Source organism: Wolffia australiana, chromosome 12 (assembly GCF_029677425.1).
Source record: "Wolffia australiana isolate 7733 chromosome 12, ASM2967742v1".
NCBI lineage: Eukaryota > Viridiplantae > Streptophyta > Magnoliopsida > Alismatales > Araceae > Wolffia > Wolffia australiana.
The window spans coordinates 6,741,459-6,758,448 of record NC_135846.1 but is presented as its reverse complement, the minus strand read 5'-3'; the positions used below and the strand labels follow the sequence as shown (position 1 = coordinate 6,758,448).

Below are 16,990 nucleotides of genomic sequence, written 5' to 3'. Positions count from 1 at the left end.
TAAGGTGGACCAGTTGGTCAGTCTTATTTAGGTTTGAAGATCAATTTGGACTGGGTTAAGATATTATTCATTATTAAGATGATATATTGTCATAATTTTTATGGCTAAGATATTATATGTTGCTTCTTCAATCCTAAAGTCACATCTCAGATCAATGATTCTAGGTGTCTCGGACTTGTTTCAGGCTAAAAATGAAAAAAAGAGGAGATGATACTTCTATCAAAGCTTCACGTTGAGGGATGGTGTGATACATTTTTCATGTTTTTTATTTGTTTGATATACATACTGCTAAAATATGTAATGGTCAGCTGTTCAAAGGGTCTTGTTTGCTACTAGTATACCCTGGGTTTCAAATATTCCAGCTGGAATAAGTGTAATATATTTATCCCCCCTTTGGTCATCAGCTCAATTTCTGGTCCAGTTAGTTGTTAGTATCCAACTTGATACCAAACTTTGGTAATCAAGTAAATCATTAAAAAAGAATATCACTTTGGTCAGTATTTGCCGATGTATCAAAAAATAATGGTGAGCCTTATTAATGCATAATCATTTAAACATGGTAGAAAAAGTGTCAATTCATTGAGTGGCCATACTTTAGATGGGAACATACTTCTCCTTGATATTCAGTATCATTGACCAATAGTTGGCTTTGGATGCATGTTTGAATGGCTTGGATGGACACTTATGATTTGTCCCACTTTGTGCCATGTGGCTTCACAAGAGTATTCTATGATGTTTCCCATTTAAAAATTTTGATTATTCTATATGGCATTACCTCATCTGGCTATATGTCTGTGGAACATCATGCTCTTAACTGAAGTTGGTCATACATGATTCTGTCTATAATTCTGTCTTTCGATGGTGTACCAAACTTTTGATCCTGTTTCAGTTCAAGGGTCAGACCAGATGAAAGACCATAGCCGCTTTCACCAATCCTGCATACACGCCCACAATCCCCTGCCTCATCAAGTCCTGCATTCTGAACACTAACCACTACATCCCAACCACACACGCTGTTGATCGCGACCCCTATGCCTCCCCCACCGAGAGAGAGAGAGAGAGAGAGAGAGAGAGAGAGAGAGAGAGAGAGAGAGAGAGAGAGAGAGAGAGAGAGAGAGAGTTATAGGTGGCTGGAGTGGTATTTTACTCAATTTGTGAATACATATTCCCCAAATTGACAACAAAAACTTGCAGTTGCAATGTTGCACTTATTGGTTCTCCATTCTGCCTTCTAAGAAACAATCCATTCTCTCAACTCTATCTGTCAAATGTTGGTGAAGTCACAATATTGTGTTGCTTATGTTTTTCTGACCTTTTCTAATTCATTTCTCATAAAGATTGGAGTTTTCTTGTTGTTATAGTTTTACTTTGCTCCTGTAGTTTTTCTTCTTTCTGCTCAAATCCTTTTTCTTAAAACTTTTCCATCTTAAAGGATTTAATGAACAGTAATTTAAGATATTTCTCCTGGACTGACGTTTCATGTATATGGAAATCAAGTCTCAATTTGTATTAACTGACTTTTCCCTGACTTTTGTGAAGATTGGTTCTGGTTTGTATTATTGATGTTTATGGTTTTTCAAGACCCAGAGCTATCTTAAATTTTCCTTTTTTCTTTACAAATAGAACATGGCCATATGAATTGATACACCTAGATAGGATATATGTATGTATCCATCTGTTTATTAATTAATTATATAGTGAACTAAATAAAGTGGTAATAAATTTTTAATGAATGCATTTATTCATGATTAAATCCTGCCAAGGTGCAATGAAATATTAGTACTCTTTCTGAAAATATAAGTCATGGGTTAATTACCTGTAGTAGTTACACCTTTACTGGCGTTATTAGTATTACTAGTGGGGCCTCCTTGCAATGCTGGCTTGGGGTAGAGAGAGAAGAGAAGAAAATCAGTATCTTGAATTCTTTAAATCATAAATGTTATCAATAAATCAACGCCAGATTTTGAGAAACTTCAAAAATCAACAAAAAGGATAAACCTGTATGGAGAGAGAAGAGAGAGAAAGCGCGGCCATTTTCATTCTGGTAGATAAGAAAAAAATCCATCTTCAGCCACTTAGACGAACCACACAGAACTGAAGCTCGTTGACAGACAACGGAGAAGAAAACAATCGAAGGCTCTTTCGTTTGGGTTACATGCCGGGGGTAGCATAGACGACGGATGACGGAATAGACATCACTTGGTCCCTTTGCAACAATGTCACCCATTCCTTCTTTGCCTCCAAACTTCTCGCTGCAGGCACCGGCAGTGAAACGCTGTACTTCAGATCCCCCAAGAGAATTATCCGGCAGCCACGGTAACAAAAATAATTCGAAATAAAGTAGACTATAATATTACGATATGTTTCGCATGTAATTTGTGTCTTGATTTGGCGAATGTTTCTCACTTGTGGTTGAGGGTTTTCCTTGGCTGGCGGTGGAGGAAGGCGGGGTGAGAGAGGATCTTGATACCTAAATATCAAGATGCATGCAGCATCTTGGCGGCAACGCGGTTGCACCGCCGCTCATGTCCGGCGGCCCCGCTAGACGACGGATGGCAGTGGAAGAAGCAGAAGCTTTTTTTTTGCAGGAAGAAGCTAACGGAGATGGCGCCCTGGTAGGGGAAGATGAGATTTTATATATATAGAGAGAGAGAGGAGGAGGGGGAAAAAGTAAGGGAGGACTTGCTTGCCTTGTTTCCCATGAAGCCCATAGTGACGCATTGGGACGGCGGAGAAGCTTAGATGGTGGAGATCCTTCCGCGGACTTCCTCTTAGCCACACGATTCAATGTCCATACAGTTTCAGAAAATACGAAGTAGGGATAGAGATGAGAGCAATAGAGACAATCAGAATTTCTGAAATTTTGGATTAATTTCAGAAAATAGGAAGTAGGGATTGAGACGAGACCAATAAGGGAATTTTGGGACATTCGAAGAAAATAGATTTATTCCAGGTAGTGTTCGCCCGTCTTGATGCCGGCATCGGATACCGGCATCGGGACGGATGCTGAACCGGATACCGGAATTGAATTTTCCGGTATCTGTTTTTTCCGATATCCGGATACCGGATATCGGTATCGAATATCGGTTGCTACAGTGCCGATATCCGATACCGGTATCCGTCCGATACCGGCATCCGTCTCCCGTCTCAGGGGGACAGATGACGGTACCGAATATCGGATGCGGATATCGGTTTTCGATATCCGCATCGAATACCCTTATCTCTCCCTCTCTCAGTCTCTCTCTCGTTCTCGCCCTCTCTCTCTCTCTCCCTCTCTCTCTCTCTCGTTCTCGGCCCCCTCTCTCTCTCAGTCTCTCTCTCTCTCTCGTTCTCGCCCTCTCTTTCTCTTGTTCTCAGTCTCTCTCGCTCTATCTCTCGTTCTCGCCCTCTCCCCTCTCTCTCTCTCTCAGTCTCTTCTCTCTCTCTCTCTCTCGTTCTCTCCCTCTCAGTCTCTCTCTCTCGTTCTCGCTCTATCCCTCTCCCCCTCCCCCTCCATCTCTCCCTCTCTCTCTAGCTTTTCATGCCTCGCTCTCTAAAAATATGAGAAGAACATGAAACCATGTTTCTCTAAAAATATGGACGATTGACAAGGGGGCACCAGGAGAAATTGTTATTTTATCATACAACCAAGTCATTATATACACGTTACTTTTTTTTATTTGTTCCATATGGGATAAAGGGATTCTGGTTTTGTGGTAAACTCAGAATCCCTTTATCCCATATGGAAAGATAAAAAAATTTGTTACTATATAATAAGGGCCATTGAATACATATTAAAATCTACTTATGTGATATTAACTAAGTAAAACTATGGCAGACCGATGATTATTTTATCGGTCGGTATCGGATACCGGATATCGCGAAACCGATATCCGGATATCAGTTTTCCGATATCCGGTATCTGATACCGTCTTCGTCCTCACCCCCCGGTATCCGGTACCGATATCCGTCTAACCCCTGATAGACGGATATCGCCCGATATCCGGAACCGTCCCATTTTTTTCCGGATATCGGATATCGGTTGTCGGATATCGGACGGATATTGGGACGGCAAACACTAATTTCAGGCCATGATCGGAATTCGGACATAGTCCAGAAAATACATTATTTTCAGAAATAGATTCAAAATTCAACAACATATGCCGAAATACGTTTCAGTCGAAAATAGATTCAAAATTCATTAATTTCATTAAAATACATTAATTTCAAAAAATAGGTTCAAAAGTCAACAACATCTGCCGTTGATCCATTTTCAGCAGAAAATAGATTCAAAGTTCATCAATTTCATTAAAATAAATTCAAAATTTCGTTAAAATACATTTTCAGCAGAAAATAGATTCAAAATTCATTAATTTCATTAAAATACATTAATTTCAGAAAATAGATTCAAAATTCAACAGCATCTGCCGTTGATCCATTTTCAGCAGAAAATAGGTTCAAAATTCATTAATTTCATTAAAATACATTAATTTCATGAATAAGAGAGAAATAGAAAGAGCGTGAATAAGAGAGAAATAGAGAAGTAGAGCGTGATTAAGATAGAAATAGAGATCGAGAGAGCGTGATTTAGAGAGCAATGGAGAGAGAGAGAGCGTGATTAAGAGAGAAATAGAGAGAGAGAGAAAGAGAGAGCGTGATCAAGATAGAAATAGAGAGAGAGAGAGAGCGTGATTTAGAGAGCAATGGAGAGAGAGAGCGTGATTAAGAGAGAAATAGAGAGAGAGAGAGAAAGAGAGAGCGTGATCAAGATAGAAATAGAGAGAGAGAGAGAGCGTGATTTAGAGTGCAATGGAGAGAGAGAGCGTGATTAAGAGAGAAATAGAGAGAGAGAAAGAGAGAGCGTGATCAAGATAGAAATAGAGAGAGAGAGAGCGTGATTTAGAGAGCAATGGAGAGAGAGAGCGTGATTAAGAGAGAAATAGAGAGAGAGAAAGAGAGAGCGTGATCAAGATAGAAATAGAGAGAGAGAGAGAGCGTGATTTAGAGAGCAATGGAGAGAGAGAGCGTGATTAAGAGAGAAATAGAGAGAGAAAGAGAGAGCGTGATCAAGATAGAAATAGAGAGAGAGAGAGAGAGCGTGATTTAGAGAGCAATGGAGAGAGAGAGAGCGTGATTAAGAGAGAAATAGAGAGAGAGAAAGAGAGAGCGTGATCCAGATAGAAATAGAGAGAGAGAGAGAGAGAGAGAGAGAGCGTGCTTAAGAGAGAAAGGGAGAGCATGATTAAGACAGGAATAGAGAGAGGGTGATTAAGAGAGAAATAAAGAGAGAGAGAGAGAGCGAGAGAGAGATTTTGAGAGCTAGACAGGGAGATTAAGATAGAAATATAGATAGCATAAGAGCAAAATTAGATAGATCAAGAGATAGATAGCATCAGAGGAGAGAGGGCGAGCGACAAAGAAATGTCTTTCTATCTGTCTCTTTCTCTGTTGATCCATTTTCAGAATTCAACAGCATCTGCCGTTGATCAATTTTCAGCAGATAATAGATTCAAAATTCATTAATTTCATAAAAATACATTCAAAATTTCATGAAGAAGAGAGAAATAGAGAGAGCGTGATTAAGAGAGCAATGGAGAGAGAGCGTGATTAAGAGAGAAATAGAGAGAGAGAGAGAGAAAGAGAGCATGATCAAGATAGAAATAGAGAGAGAGCATGATTAAGAGAGATATATAGAGAGAGAAAGGGGGAGCATGATTAAGACAGGAATAGAGAGAGAGAGTGATTAAGAGAGAAATAAAGAGAGAGAGAGAGAGATTTTGAGAGCGAGACAGAGATTAAGATAGAAATATAGATAGCATAAGAGCAAAATTAGATAGATGAAGAGATAGATAGTATCAGAGGAGAGAGGGCGAGCGAGACAGGGAGATGATCCATTTTCAGCATAAAATAGATTCAAAATTCATTAATTTAATTAAAATACATTCAAATTTTCATTAAAATACATTTTCAGCAGAAAATAGATTCAAAATTTGAATTTCATTAAAATACATTAATTTCAGAAAATAGATTCAAATTTCAATAGCATCTGCCGCTGATCCATTTTCAGCATAAAATAGATTCAACACTCATTAATTTCATTAAAATACATTCAAAATTTGGTTTAAATAATTTGATCAAAACACCTAATCAACTAATCAGGGGAGGTCAAAAGCCTGATCAACTAATCTGACGGCGGTGGAAAAACAATCGAGGAACACTAGAGGAAGAACACTGACACCAAAGAGGGTAGAATTACCTCGACACTTAAGCAGTGCGTCGTGGCGACAGCATCTGCCGTTGATCCATTTTCAGCAAATCCGTTGATTCAACAACACACTTTGATGAAATGCTTTAATTTCGAAGGGGATCCAAGCAACGGGGATGAAACGTGGGTTGACAGAGAGAGAAGAGAAGAGAGAGAGAACAGATGAAATGCTTTACCACTCCTAAGCATTGCTCACTCCCGCCTGCCTCGTTCTTCCCCTAAATCTCTGTCGATCATCATTCCGAGAGTATGCGTCCCTATTTCTCTTCAGTTCTTGATGTAGTGCAGAACCTCCATTTTTCTTCTCATATCCCCTTTGATGCTTCTCTCTCTTGTGTACGACGTAACCTCCCGAACAAAGGCTTCTATCTCTCACTCTCTCTCTTCTCTCTCACTCGTTTGTCAGCCAATCAGAGTCTAGAAGGGTACATGAATTCTTATTATAGTACTAGAGATGAGAATCTACGAAATGTTATGATGAATCACTGCCTTCATGAAATGCCAATTGTGGGTGTTGTTGTATGGCACGTGGTGCCTAAATATGGAGCCACGTGTTGAGGGAAAAGTTTGCTACGTGCCCATGGGTATGATCTTTGAGAATGCTATCTGTTGAACTCTGTCACATCTCTTGTAAGAAATTTGGAATATATTCAACAGATCCCCAAAATATTCTAAACTGACTGTCGTATCTGCCACAAAAATTTGTAATGTTTTAATTTCATGCAATCAATCTTGGAAAGCGTAGAACTCAATCTGGATCCCTGTTTTTGAAGAGTCCAAAATTTCCCATTTCAACTCCTAGATATCAAAGGGCATCATAAGAATTGGGAAAATTCCATCGAGTCCAGATAAATCATAAAAAACTAAAGTGAATAACATTATCATGATTTTAATATGATCACATGCGAAACCTATACATTTTGTCTTGATAAAATGAAATTTATGTATATATTCTGGTTTCCAAAAGTTCATTATTATGTAGATCCCCACGCGCGCCATCATTTCCTAATCCAAATCAGAGGTATTTTAGTCTATTTCCTTTCGGCTTTCATGACCCATTTGACGGTCCAGCTAACCGATAGAACGTATCATATCATCTTAATAACGTAACTGATGATCTCTAAAAACTCAGTTTCTTTCTTACAAAAATTTATGTATATATTCTGGTTTCCAAAAGTTCATTACTGTGAAGATCCCCACGCGCGCCATCATTTCCTAATCCAAATCACAGGTATTTTAGCCTATTTTCTTTCAGCTTTCATGACCCATTTGAGGGTCTAGCTAACCGATAGAACGTATCATATCATCTTAATAACTTAACTGATGATCTCTCAAAACTCAGTTTCTTTTTTACAAAAAATTATGTATTGTTGGAACTCGTTGAAGAAAACGACGACCCAAAATGCTACGGTGGAAATGTGGAGTCAACTCGGACGAGATAAGTCGGGTAAAATAGAGGCAGATATGGGAACCTCTTACGTCACCGGCGTGACGTCAACGTCCAAGGCTCTCGGTGCAGGGCACTAGCTTCTCGTGTGGTGCTGCAGAGCAACTCCTTCAACTCCCAAGCCAAGGGAGTGACCACCAAGGAGTGACAAAGACAAACCAAGGGCCAGAGGGAGAGGAGAAGAGAGGAAGAGACAAGAAGAATGAACAGAAAACTCATATGAATTGCCTTTGAGAACAGGTTTGCTCTCTATATATAGAGGGCCAATTACATGTTCAGGGAATGTGAAAGGTCTGGAATATGAAAAGCCTTGAGCCTTTTCATATTCCCCAAAACAAGCCCTTTCATCTTCCCCACAAAGAGACAAGAGGGAGGTTCAGCCTTTTCATATCCCCCTCCTCTTTATTGGGGCTTGACTAGTCAACCCCCCCCCCCCCTCCACATTCTCGTAATGGGGGGGCTGACAAACCCCAACATGAATATATTCTGGTTTCTAAAAGTTCATTACTGTGTAGATCCCCACGAGCGCCATCATTTCCTAATCCAAATCACAGGTATTTTAGCCTATTTCCTTTCAGCTTTCATGACCCATTTGATGGTCCAGCTAACCGATAGAACGTATCATACCATCTTAATAACTTAACTGATGATCTCTCAAAACTCAGTTTCTTTCTTACAAAAATTTATGTATATATTCTGGTTTCCAAAAGTTCATTACTGTGAAGATCCCCACGCGCGCCATCATTTCTTAATCCAAATCACAGGTATTTTAGCCTATTTCCTTTCAGCTTTCATGACCCATTTGATGGTCCAGCTAACCGATAGAACGTATCATATCATCTTCATAACTTAACTGATGATCTCTCAAAACTCAGTTTCTTTCTTACAAAAATTACTCATCTGTTCTCTTCATTCGAACTCGTGCTTGGAACGATTGATTCGCCTACTGGTTCATTCAGGTAAGAAAGGAAACTCCACAAAATAATCCCCAAGCCATGCGCTTAAAACTCTCACACGCTACTCAAAGTGGGCTACGTTCCTTAGAATCCAGCCAATGGAGAAAGCAGAAGCAGAGGCGATTGCACCGGTGAAAACAGTAACAAAAACCGAAGTAGCGTAACTCCGGCCAGTAACTCTCGCCCTCGCAGAGCCAAGCAAAGCCAAGGCAAAACCAACAAGCTAACAAGCAGCGATGAAACTCCACAAAATATCCCCAAGCCATGCGCTTAAAACTCTCACAGTATTACTCAAAGTGGGCTACGTTCCTTAGAATCCAGCCAATGGAGAAAGCAGAAGCAGAGGCGATTGCACCGGTGAAAACAGTAACAAAAACCGAAGTAGCGTAACTCCGGCCAGTAACTCTCGCCCTCGCAGCGCCAAGCAAAGCCAAGGCAAACCCAGCAAGCGAACAAGCCGCGATGAACTTCCCCGCCACGCCCACGTCGAACGGCGTGGAAACAACGAAGGCGAGGAGAGGCGCGCTGCCGAAGGCGAGGAACGAGAGGAAGGTGAGGAGAGCGTTCTTCCATGGCGGTGAGGGGGGGTCTTCGCGCTTGGGGGAGATGTCTTGGGCCGTGGCGGTGGAGAGGAAGTCGCCCAAGGCCATGGCGATGCCGTCGGCGACGAGGTTGGCGAAGCCGAGAACGACGATGTCAGTTGCAGTGAAGGGGGAGGCCGAGGAAGGGCCGCGGCCGCCGGAGATGGAGGAGATGAGGGAGAGGGAGGTGACGATGGAGTCTAGCCCGGCGTATACCACGCTCCTTGCTCCCCCGCCTTGCAGGAAGAACTCCATGTTTGGCATCTTGTTGCTTGTGCTATAGAGAGAGAGAGAGAGGGAGAGAGAGAGAAAGGGAGGGGGAAAGATAGCGAGAGAGAGAGAGGGAGAGAGAGAGAGGGAGAGAGAGAGAGAGAAAGGGAGGGGGAAAGATAGCGAGAGAGAGAGAGGGAAAGAGAGAGAGGGAGAGAGAGAGAGAAAGGGAGGGGGAAAGATAGCGAGAGAGAGAGAGAGCTGGAAAGAAAGAGAGATAGGTGATGCGGGAAAGAGACGGAAAGAGAGAAGAGAGATAGAGGGGGGAAAGAGAGAGAGAAAGATAGAGAGGGAGAGGGAACGAAAGAGAGATGGAGAGAGAGAAAGATAGATAGGGAGAGAGAACGAGAGAGAGATGGAGAGAGAGAAAGAGAAAAGGAGAGAGAGGGTGAGGGAAAGAGAGAAACAGAGAGAGAGAGAGAGAGATGGAGAGAGAGAAAGGGAGAGAGGGAGAGGGAAAGAGAGAGAGGGAACGAGACAGATGGAGAGAGAGAAAGGGAGATAGGTAGAGGGAAAGAGAGAGAGGGAACGAGACAGATGGAGAGAGAGAAAGGGAGATAGGTAGAGGGAAAGAGTGAGAGAGAGGGTGAGGGAAAGACAGAAACAGAGAGAGAGGGAGAGAGAGAGAAAGATAGAGAGGGAAAGGGAAAGACAGAAACAGAGAGATGGAGAGAGAGAGAAAGATAGAGAGGGAGAGATGGAGAGAGAGAATGAGAGAGATGGAAAGAGAGAGAGAGAGAGAGAGAGAGAGAGAGAGAGAGAGAAAGAGAAAGAGAGAAATAGAGAAAGAGAGGGAAAGACAGAGAGGCTTCTCGGAGCTACACTTGCTTTGGCGGTGAGGAATTTCTTCAGAACTTGTCGAGAGAGTGGGTAAGATAGAGAATGAGGGAGGGAGGGAGGGAAAGAGAGAGGGAGAGAGGGAAAGAGAGAGATGATTCTGGGAGCTAGACGGCCTTTGGCGATGAAGAGTATATAGATAGATAGATAGATAGATAGATAGATAGATAGATAGATAGATAGATAGAGAGAGAGAGAGGGAGGGAGGGAGAGAGAGAGAGAGAGAGAGAGAGAGAGAGAGAGAGAGAGAGAGAGAGAGGGAGATGCGAAGGCGGTGCGGATTTGCTTCAGACCTTGTAGGGAGAGAGAGAGTTGTTTCTCTGGCTTAAATTTGGTTTTGCTGTGAGGAGTATATTCAGAGTTGGTAGATGAAACTGGTTCACTTTCCAAGGAAAAATACTTCAGCTCTCTGAGGAGCCGTTAACATGCATGTCATAGTTGTGACTTGGGAGTAGAGGAGGTGATGTGTACTTTGGCCGAGAGAGAGAGAGAGAGAGAGAGAGAGAGAGACAGAGAGACAGAGACAGAGAGAGTGTGTGTGTGTAAAGTGGCGCGTGGGGAACGCATGTCAAGGAGTAGGTGTTGGATTAGAATGGAGGCAGCTGTTAAAGCCAGGGTCAGCAGAGTATATTAGAAGAGACGATTTCATGATGAATTGGAAAAAAAAAGATGTCACAACTGTGTAGCATCAAGACAGAAAAAACAGAAGCGGATAAATGACGCATATCATGTTTGCTCTCTCTCTCTCTCTCTCTCTCTCTCTCTCTCTCTCTCTCTCTCTCCCTCCCTCTTTCTCTCCCCCCCCTCTCCCTCTCCCTCTCCCTTGATCTCTCTCTTGCTTTCTCTCTCCCGCTCCCTCTCTCTTGCTCTCTCTCTCTCTCTCCCTCTCCCTCTTCCTCTCCCTCTCTCTCTTGCTCTCTCTCTCTCTCTCTCCCTCTCCCTCCCTCTCTCTCTCCCTCCCTCTCTCCCTCCCCCCTCTCCCTCTCTCTCCCCCTCTCCCTCTCCCTCCCTCTCTCTCCCCCCTCTCCCTCTCTCTCCCCCTCTCCCTCTCCCTCCCTCTCTCTCTCCCTCCCTCTCTCCCTCCCCCCTCTCCCTCCTCTCTCTCTCTCCCCTCTCCTCTCTCTCCCCCTCTCCCATTTTCTCCCTCTCTCTCTTGATCTCTCTCTCTCCCCTCTCCCTCCCTCTCTCTCTCCCCTCTCCTCTCTCTCCCCTCTCCCATTTTCTCCTCTCTCTTGATCTCTCTCTCTCCCCTCTCCCTCCTCTCTCTCTCCCCCTCTCCTCTCTCTCCCCTCTCCATCTCTCTCCCCTCTCCTCTCCCTCTCTCTCTCCCCCCTCTCCCTCTCTCTCCCCCTCTCCCTCTCCCTCCCTCTCTCTCTCCCTCCCTCTCTCCTCCCCTCTCCTCTCCTCCCTCTCTCTCTCTCCTCTCCTCTCTCTCCCCTCTCCCATTTTCTCCCTCTCTCTCTTGATCTCTCTCTCCTCCTCTCCCTCCTCTCTCTCTCCCCTCTCCTCTCTCTCCCCTCTCCATCTCTCCCCTCTCCCTTGATCTCTCTCTCTCCCCTCTCCCTCCCTCTCTCTCTCCCCCTCTCCTCTCTCTCCCCTCTCCATCTCTCTCCTCTCCCTTGATCTCTCTCTCTCCCCTCTCCTCCCTCTCTCTCTTCCCCCCCTCTCCCTCTCTCTCCCCTCTCCATCTCTCTCCCCCTCCCTCTCCTCCCTCTCTCTCTCCTCTCCCTCTCTCTCTCTCCCCTCTCTCTCTCCTCTCTCTCTCTCCCCTCTCCTCTCTCCCCTCTCCCATTTTCTCCTCTCTCCCTTGATCTCTCTCTCTCCCCTCTCCCTCCCTCTCTCTCTCCCCCCTCTCTCTCCCCCTCTCCCTCTCCCTCTCCCTCCCTCTCTTTCTCCACCCTCTCCTCTCTCTCCCCCTCTCCCTCTCCCTCTCCTCTCTCTCCCCCTCTCCCTCTCCCTCTTTGACTGCTTGCTATTTCTCTTTGGAAAAACTTCATGATTTATAAACTGAAATCTCCGTCACTTTATGTGAAGCTGGTAGCTTCTTAATAACTCTCATAGAAGTGGAAATTTCTAGGAATCATCCAAATAGAAGTAATTTAGGCAACTGAACAATAGAAAACAATAAACAACTACCCAGTCAAATCTGAATATTTATACCTCTAATGACTTTCATTTACACAATGTTGACTCCTTACTCCCATTTTTCTAATGTAAGCTGATGTCATGATAGGGAATGAAAAAGATGAACAAAAAAGTTGAAAATTTATATATGAAAACATAAATGGATATCTTTTTTTATTTACAGATTATTAGCTTTAATAATGCCACTTTGGTTTCTTCGCTTAAGTACACACAAACACACACACATATATATACTTAGTTACTGACCATTACTTAATTTCATGACACACTCCCAAGAGAAGGAGAAATCATGTTTCCATAATCGTATAAATTATTCGAGGGATTTCAGAAAATTTGAATGATTTAATGTATTCCTAAAATCTGAAGCAATCATATATGTTGTGTCATATATTTATTAATAAATTTTATTCACATTTAAAGGTCAGATCCGATCAATTATTTCTGTATTAATATTATAGAAATTCACACTTGACATAGAGCTTTGAATAAATAGTAAATACCAGAGACTCTATCATACTAATTTTATAATGAGAGTGATTTACAGAGTTATCAATATGTTTACATGTTGTTGAAAAAAAAGATAAAAGCACCAAAGTTCAAGGGAGTTTTAAGTAATGGTTAGCACCATCATTTTTTATTTAGTGAACAATGGTAAGACTGAACTAATATTTGTGTTAGCATAGTTGGGTAACATGAGACCACCAAAATCTGAAATTTGTCATGTTAGCATCATTAAGGGATTAATAATTTTAGGAAATGGAGAGAGATACATTAAATGGTGGCTTAGAATTTTTATTGGTGACTTGGAATGTCATTCAAGTGTGTTATAATCCTATTTATGTCATTCATTTATTCAAAAAAAATATACTTTATATGTCCCCCATGATCTATATGGAAAGTACGAAATAAAGATCCTAGATTGTATATATGTCTGCAAATCCCATTACAAATTACATGTCGTGTGCACTACTAATTAATAGAATATATTTATTATAATGCATGTGTAATACTTATGATAAAGTTCATGAATACATGATATGACTTAATGAATTATTATGAGATCACAATACAAAGATCACTAGTATTTAAGCATGTTTTCTAAATATTCTTATTCAAATGATACTCGAGAAGGACCTAAGTATACATATAGAAAATCAGATAGAAATTCATGATGGAGCTTGGCATTGTTCCTTCAATTTCAAAACCAATTCCATTATTGTGTGACAGTAATGGTGTAACAACAATAGTGGAAACGCCATAGTCTAATCAGTAGTCAAAGTACGCTCTAAAGTGATTCACTTAATTAGGTAGATCATTTGCTTGAGGAGATACTGATAGAAAGGGTTCCACCAACCAACAACATAACAGACCCACTAACAAAGCCAGTAGCTTATGAAGTTTTTTAGTGTCACTACCAAATAATGGGATTGTCGAATAAAGGTGATTGGCTCTAGTCCAAGCGGGATATTGATGGATATTATGTGGTCGTCAAGCAAATCATGAATGAAATATTTCTTCATTAGTCAATCACACTACCATAAATATTCTTTAATTAATTATATTGAATGAAATATTCTTTCATTAATATTCATGCGTGATGTTTATAATGAAGTCTATGAATACTTCCAATGACCTAGTAAATTATGATTAGATCATAAAGAGTAATCACTTATCATGAAACATGGATTTTAAATATTCCTATTCGATGGAAAGTCTAAATGGAAATCAAATTATCTTGATAGAATATCACATCTAATCCTACAAATACAATAATTATGGTTGATCTTGCACAATTAGTGTGGAGACACTAAGGATAGATGACGAACGCTCTTTGGATAAATAGTTCACTGAATTAATCCTATGAATCACTAAATGGTACTATATCTAAATGTCAATCAGTTTGATTCATGTCACAGTAGTATAAGTGATCTATTGACGTTAGAAACCAAAGAGTTCTCGTGGATGGACAACTATGTTTTGAGTATGCCTTGCGAGTCCCTAGCCATGGGTTCAAAACATTTTTTTAGCACCCAGGCCAGCCAGAGCTGGGTGCCCCCCTTTTCTTCTTTCTGGCCTTTCTCCACTCCTCCAAGAAGAGAGTCTTCATGGTGAGAAGGTCTACACGGATTTCAAGAAGAGTTGGACAAGAATATGTGGAGATCAAAGAAAATTTTGATTGTGTGGATACTTCTAGAGGTGGGACCATGAACAACTTCAGAACAATCTAAAAGGGAGAAAGTCAAAGGTGGAACAAGTACATATGTTTTAGAGATCAAATTGATCAGTGCTTTTCTATAATTGAATCAAGGCGCCAGATCCCAACACCATATCCATCCATCCACATCCTTACATCCAAATCATCCATTCACATCCATCGATGCATATCCAAGTCACCAGTTATCATCATCCATTGTGCCCCTGTATTCCATATATAACTATATATACACATTAATTAATACCTAACTCTATCCCTATTTATCATCTTTCTTATCCCTTGAATTCTATAACTTATTTCTGATCTTTCAATAAATCTGTATATTCTCATATTTATCTAAAGTCATTCTTTATTACCTTCTCATCTCACCATACCTTTTCTTATTTATTTTGTCGTAAAATATCCCTTATTATTGGCTGATATGGCTAGGTTCATTCCTAAGAGGGGGGTGAATTAGGTATTCGAAATGTCCTTTCTAGTTTTGTAAGATAATTTATATATGATTGATTTAATATCCAATAGAATGGAAATGAAGGACTGATACAATGATTTTTATACAGGTTAGGTGTAGTCCCTTATTCCTGTCCTGGGGATATCCTTTTTCGAAGTTCAATAAAGAGCTATCCCAAGTTCAAAACCCCCAAGAAAATGCTCGGAAATAGGGTTATGCAAAGATAATGAAATAATATAAAAGTTGGCAAAGAAATTGCCACTCCTCTGCCCCTTAGCCTTGCTGGATGCACATCTTTTATGCCTCCTGATGGAGCGTGCCCAAATGACATCGACAAATCGTCATCGGAGTCATCCTCACCGTCTTCAGCATCACCACCGGTCCGTGTCCAGCCCGACCGGCACGCCAAAGCATCTGTGAAGACACTCGGGTTTAAATACCCCAGGTTGAGCATGTCCGCCTCCGTATCACTGTGTTTTAATTATCTATTTTCAGTCGTTTGATTTCTATTTGTGTTCGTCACGACGATTGCCCCATACTCATCGTGATGCACCCGTATCACCGTGTTTTTGTATCCGTTGCGTATTGTTTTCATTTTTCACATCATTTTATTTTGTTATTTTCTTATTTATGTTGTAAATGGGGGGGGGGGGTAGATTCTTATTGAACTTCTCTTTCTGGACTCCTTGTAAGGGCCCATCATGGCCCTATATAAGGCCATGATGGGAACACATCCTGTTTTAGATCTGGAATTTGTATTTGCAGTTACCCCACATCCAGGTATCACCTTGAGAGAAGAAGAAGATGGTGGAGAAGAGGAGAGGGAGGAGAAGAGAAAAGGGAAGAGAAAGGGACGTGATATCGTCACCCTACCCTTACGCCAACACGCCATTGCCCTAGGACGCGACACCAGCATCTACCCCTCGGATTCCTGTCCCCACCAGTGCCAAACATTGAGCGTCATTCGCTCTTCGGATGCTGGGAGATTGCCATAATCCGATCAACGCGATTGCATCGCGCAGCCGGAGTTACTCTGCTGGTGAGACGATCCAATGTGCCCTTGGAGAACGAAGCCTTGGATCGTGATTTGTGGATCTAATACACTGCCGCCTACAACTCTGCATTGATTATTCTGTTCACGCCACGGACGAGTCCACTTCGCGGATAGCGAACAGGCATCAGACGACAGTGTGTTGCACCGAACGTGCGACGAGTCCCTACCGCGTACTCTTGGTCAACCAACGGTATCGCCTTGTACGCCATTGCACCGCGACGAGTCAGCATACTCTAACCACGAATCCCGTGGCTGCAAGTACGTTGCCCTCCACGGATACACCAGACTCCATACCTGAATCCATTGCACGGCGATCGTCAGGGCCCCTATGGCGACCAGCTGTGACCCTTAGTCAGTCTTGTTGCTCCAAGCTCTGATGTCCCCTTTGTCGACAACAGTGGAGCTGGCCGCAGCCCGACCAACACGACATGTGAATTCTTGTCCATTGGTTACTTGAATCACCTTTGTGCCGATCGCACCATCTGCTGCAACCTTGGTGCTTGCGCCACCTACGTATCTCCGTCGTCACACGCACCCGCCTTAGCGTCACTCCCGACCGCCCAATCGCGCTCGTGCCTGTGTAGCACCCACGCCGCTCGCAGCTGTTGTAACCATCGGACGCGTCGACGCCACACCCACACCACTCGCTGCATCGTTGTCGCTTCGCCGCCTTATTGCCACCAAGCCGCACGAGAACGTGCCCCGTGTTGCTGTGGTCTTGTTGCTGCCCATCCATCGTTCTCGCCTTCGACCCTCGTCTGCTCCAGCTTTACGCTCCTTTGCTGTGCCC

General features: G+C 42.4%; 1 protein-coding gene across 1 annotated transcript; it reads right to left on the bottom strand.

The window, feature by feature from the left end:
* Window positions 1-8,708: 8,708 nt before the first annotated feature.
* LOC144710063 (uncharacterized) lies at window positions 8,709-9,483 on the bottom strand. Its single transcript, XM_078583730.1, has 2 exons — window positions 8,953-9,483; window positions 8,709-8,870 (listed from the first exon to the last, which is right to left on the bottom strand). The coding sequence occupies exons 1-2, from the start codon at window positions 9,481-9,483 to the stop codon at window positions 8,709-8,711; spliced, it is 693 nt and encodes a 230-aa protein (XP_078439856.1).
* Between the last annotated feature and the right edge of the window lie 7,507 nt (window positions 9,484-16,990).

What these genes read in the sequence shown, in the direction of transcription:
- LOC144710063 (XM_078583730.1), bottom strand. Translation starts at nt 9,483, where the DNA reads ATGGAGTTCTTCCTGCAAGGCGGGGGAGCAAGGAGCGTGGTATACGCC. An exon ending in TTGGCTGGATTCTAAGGAAC is followed by an intron (nt 8,871 to 8,952) that starts GTAGCCCACTTT and finishes GCTGCTTGTTAG; the next exon opens with CTTGTTGGTTTTGCCTTGGC.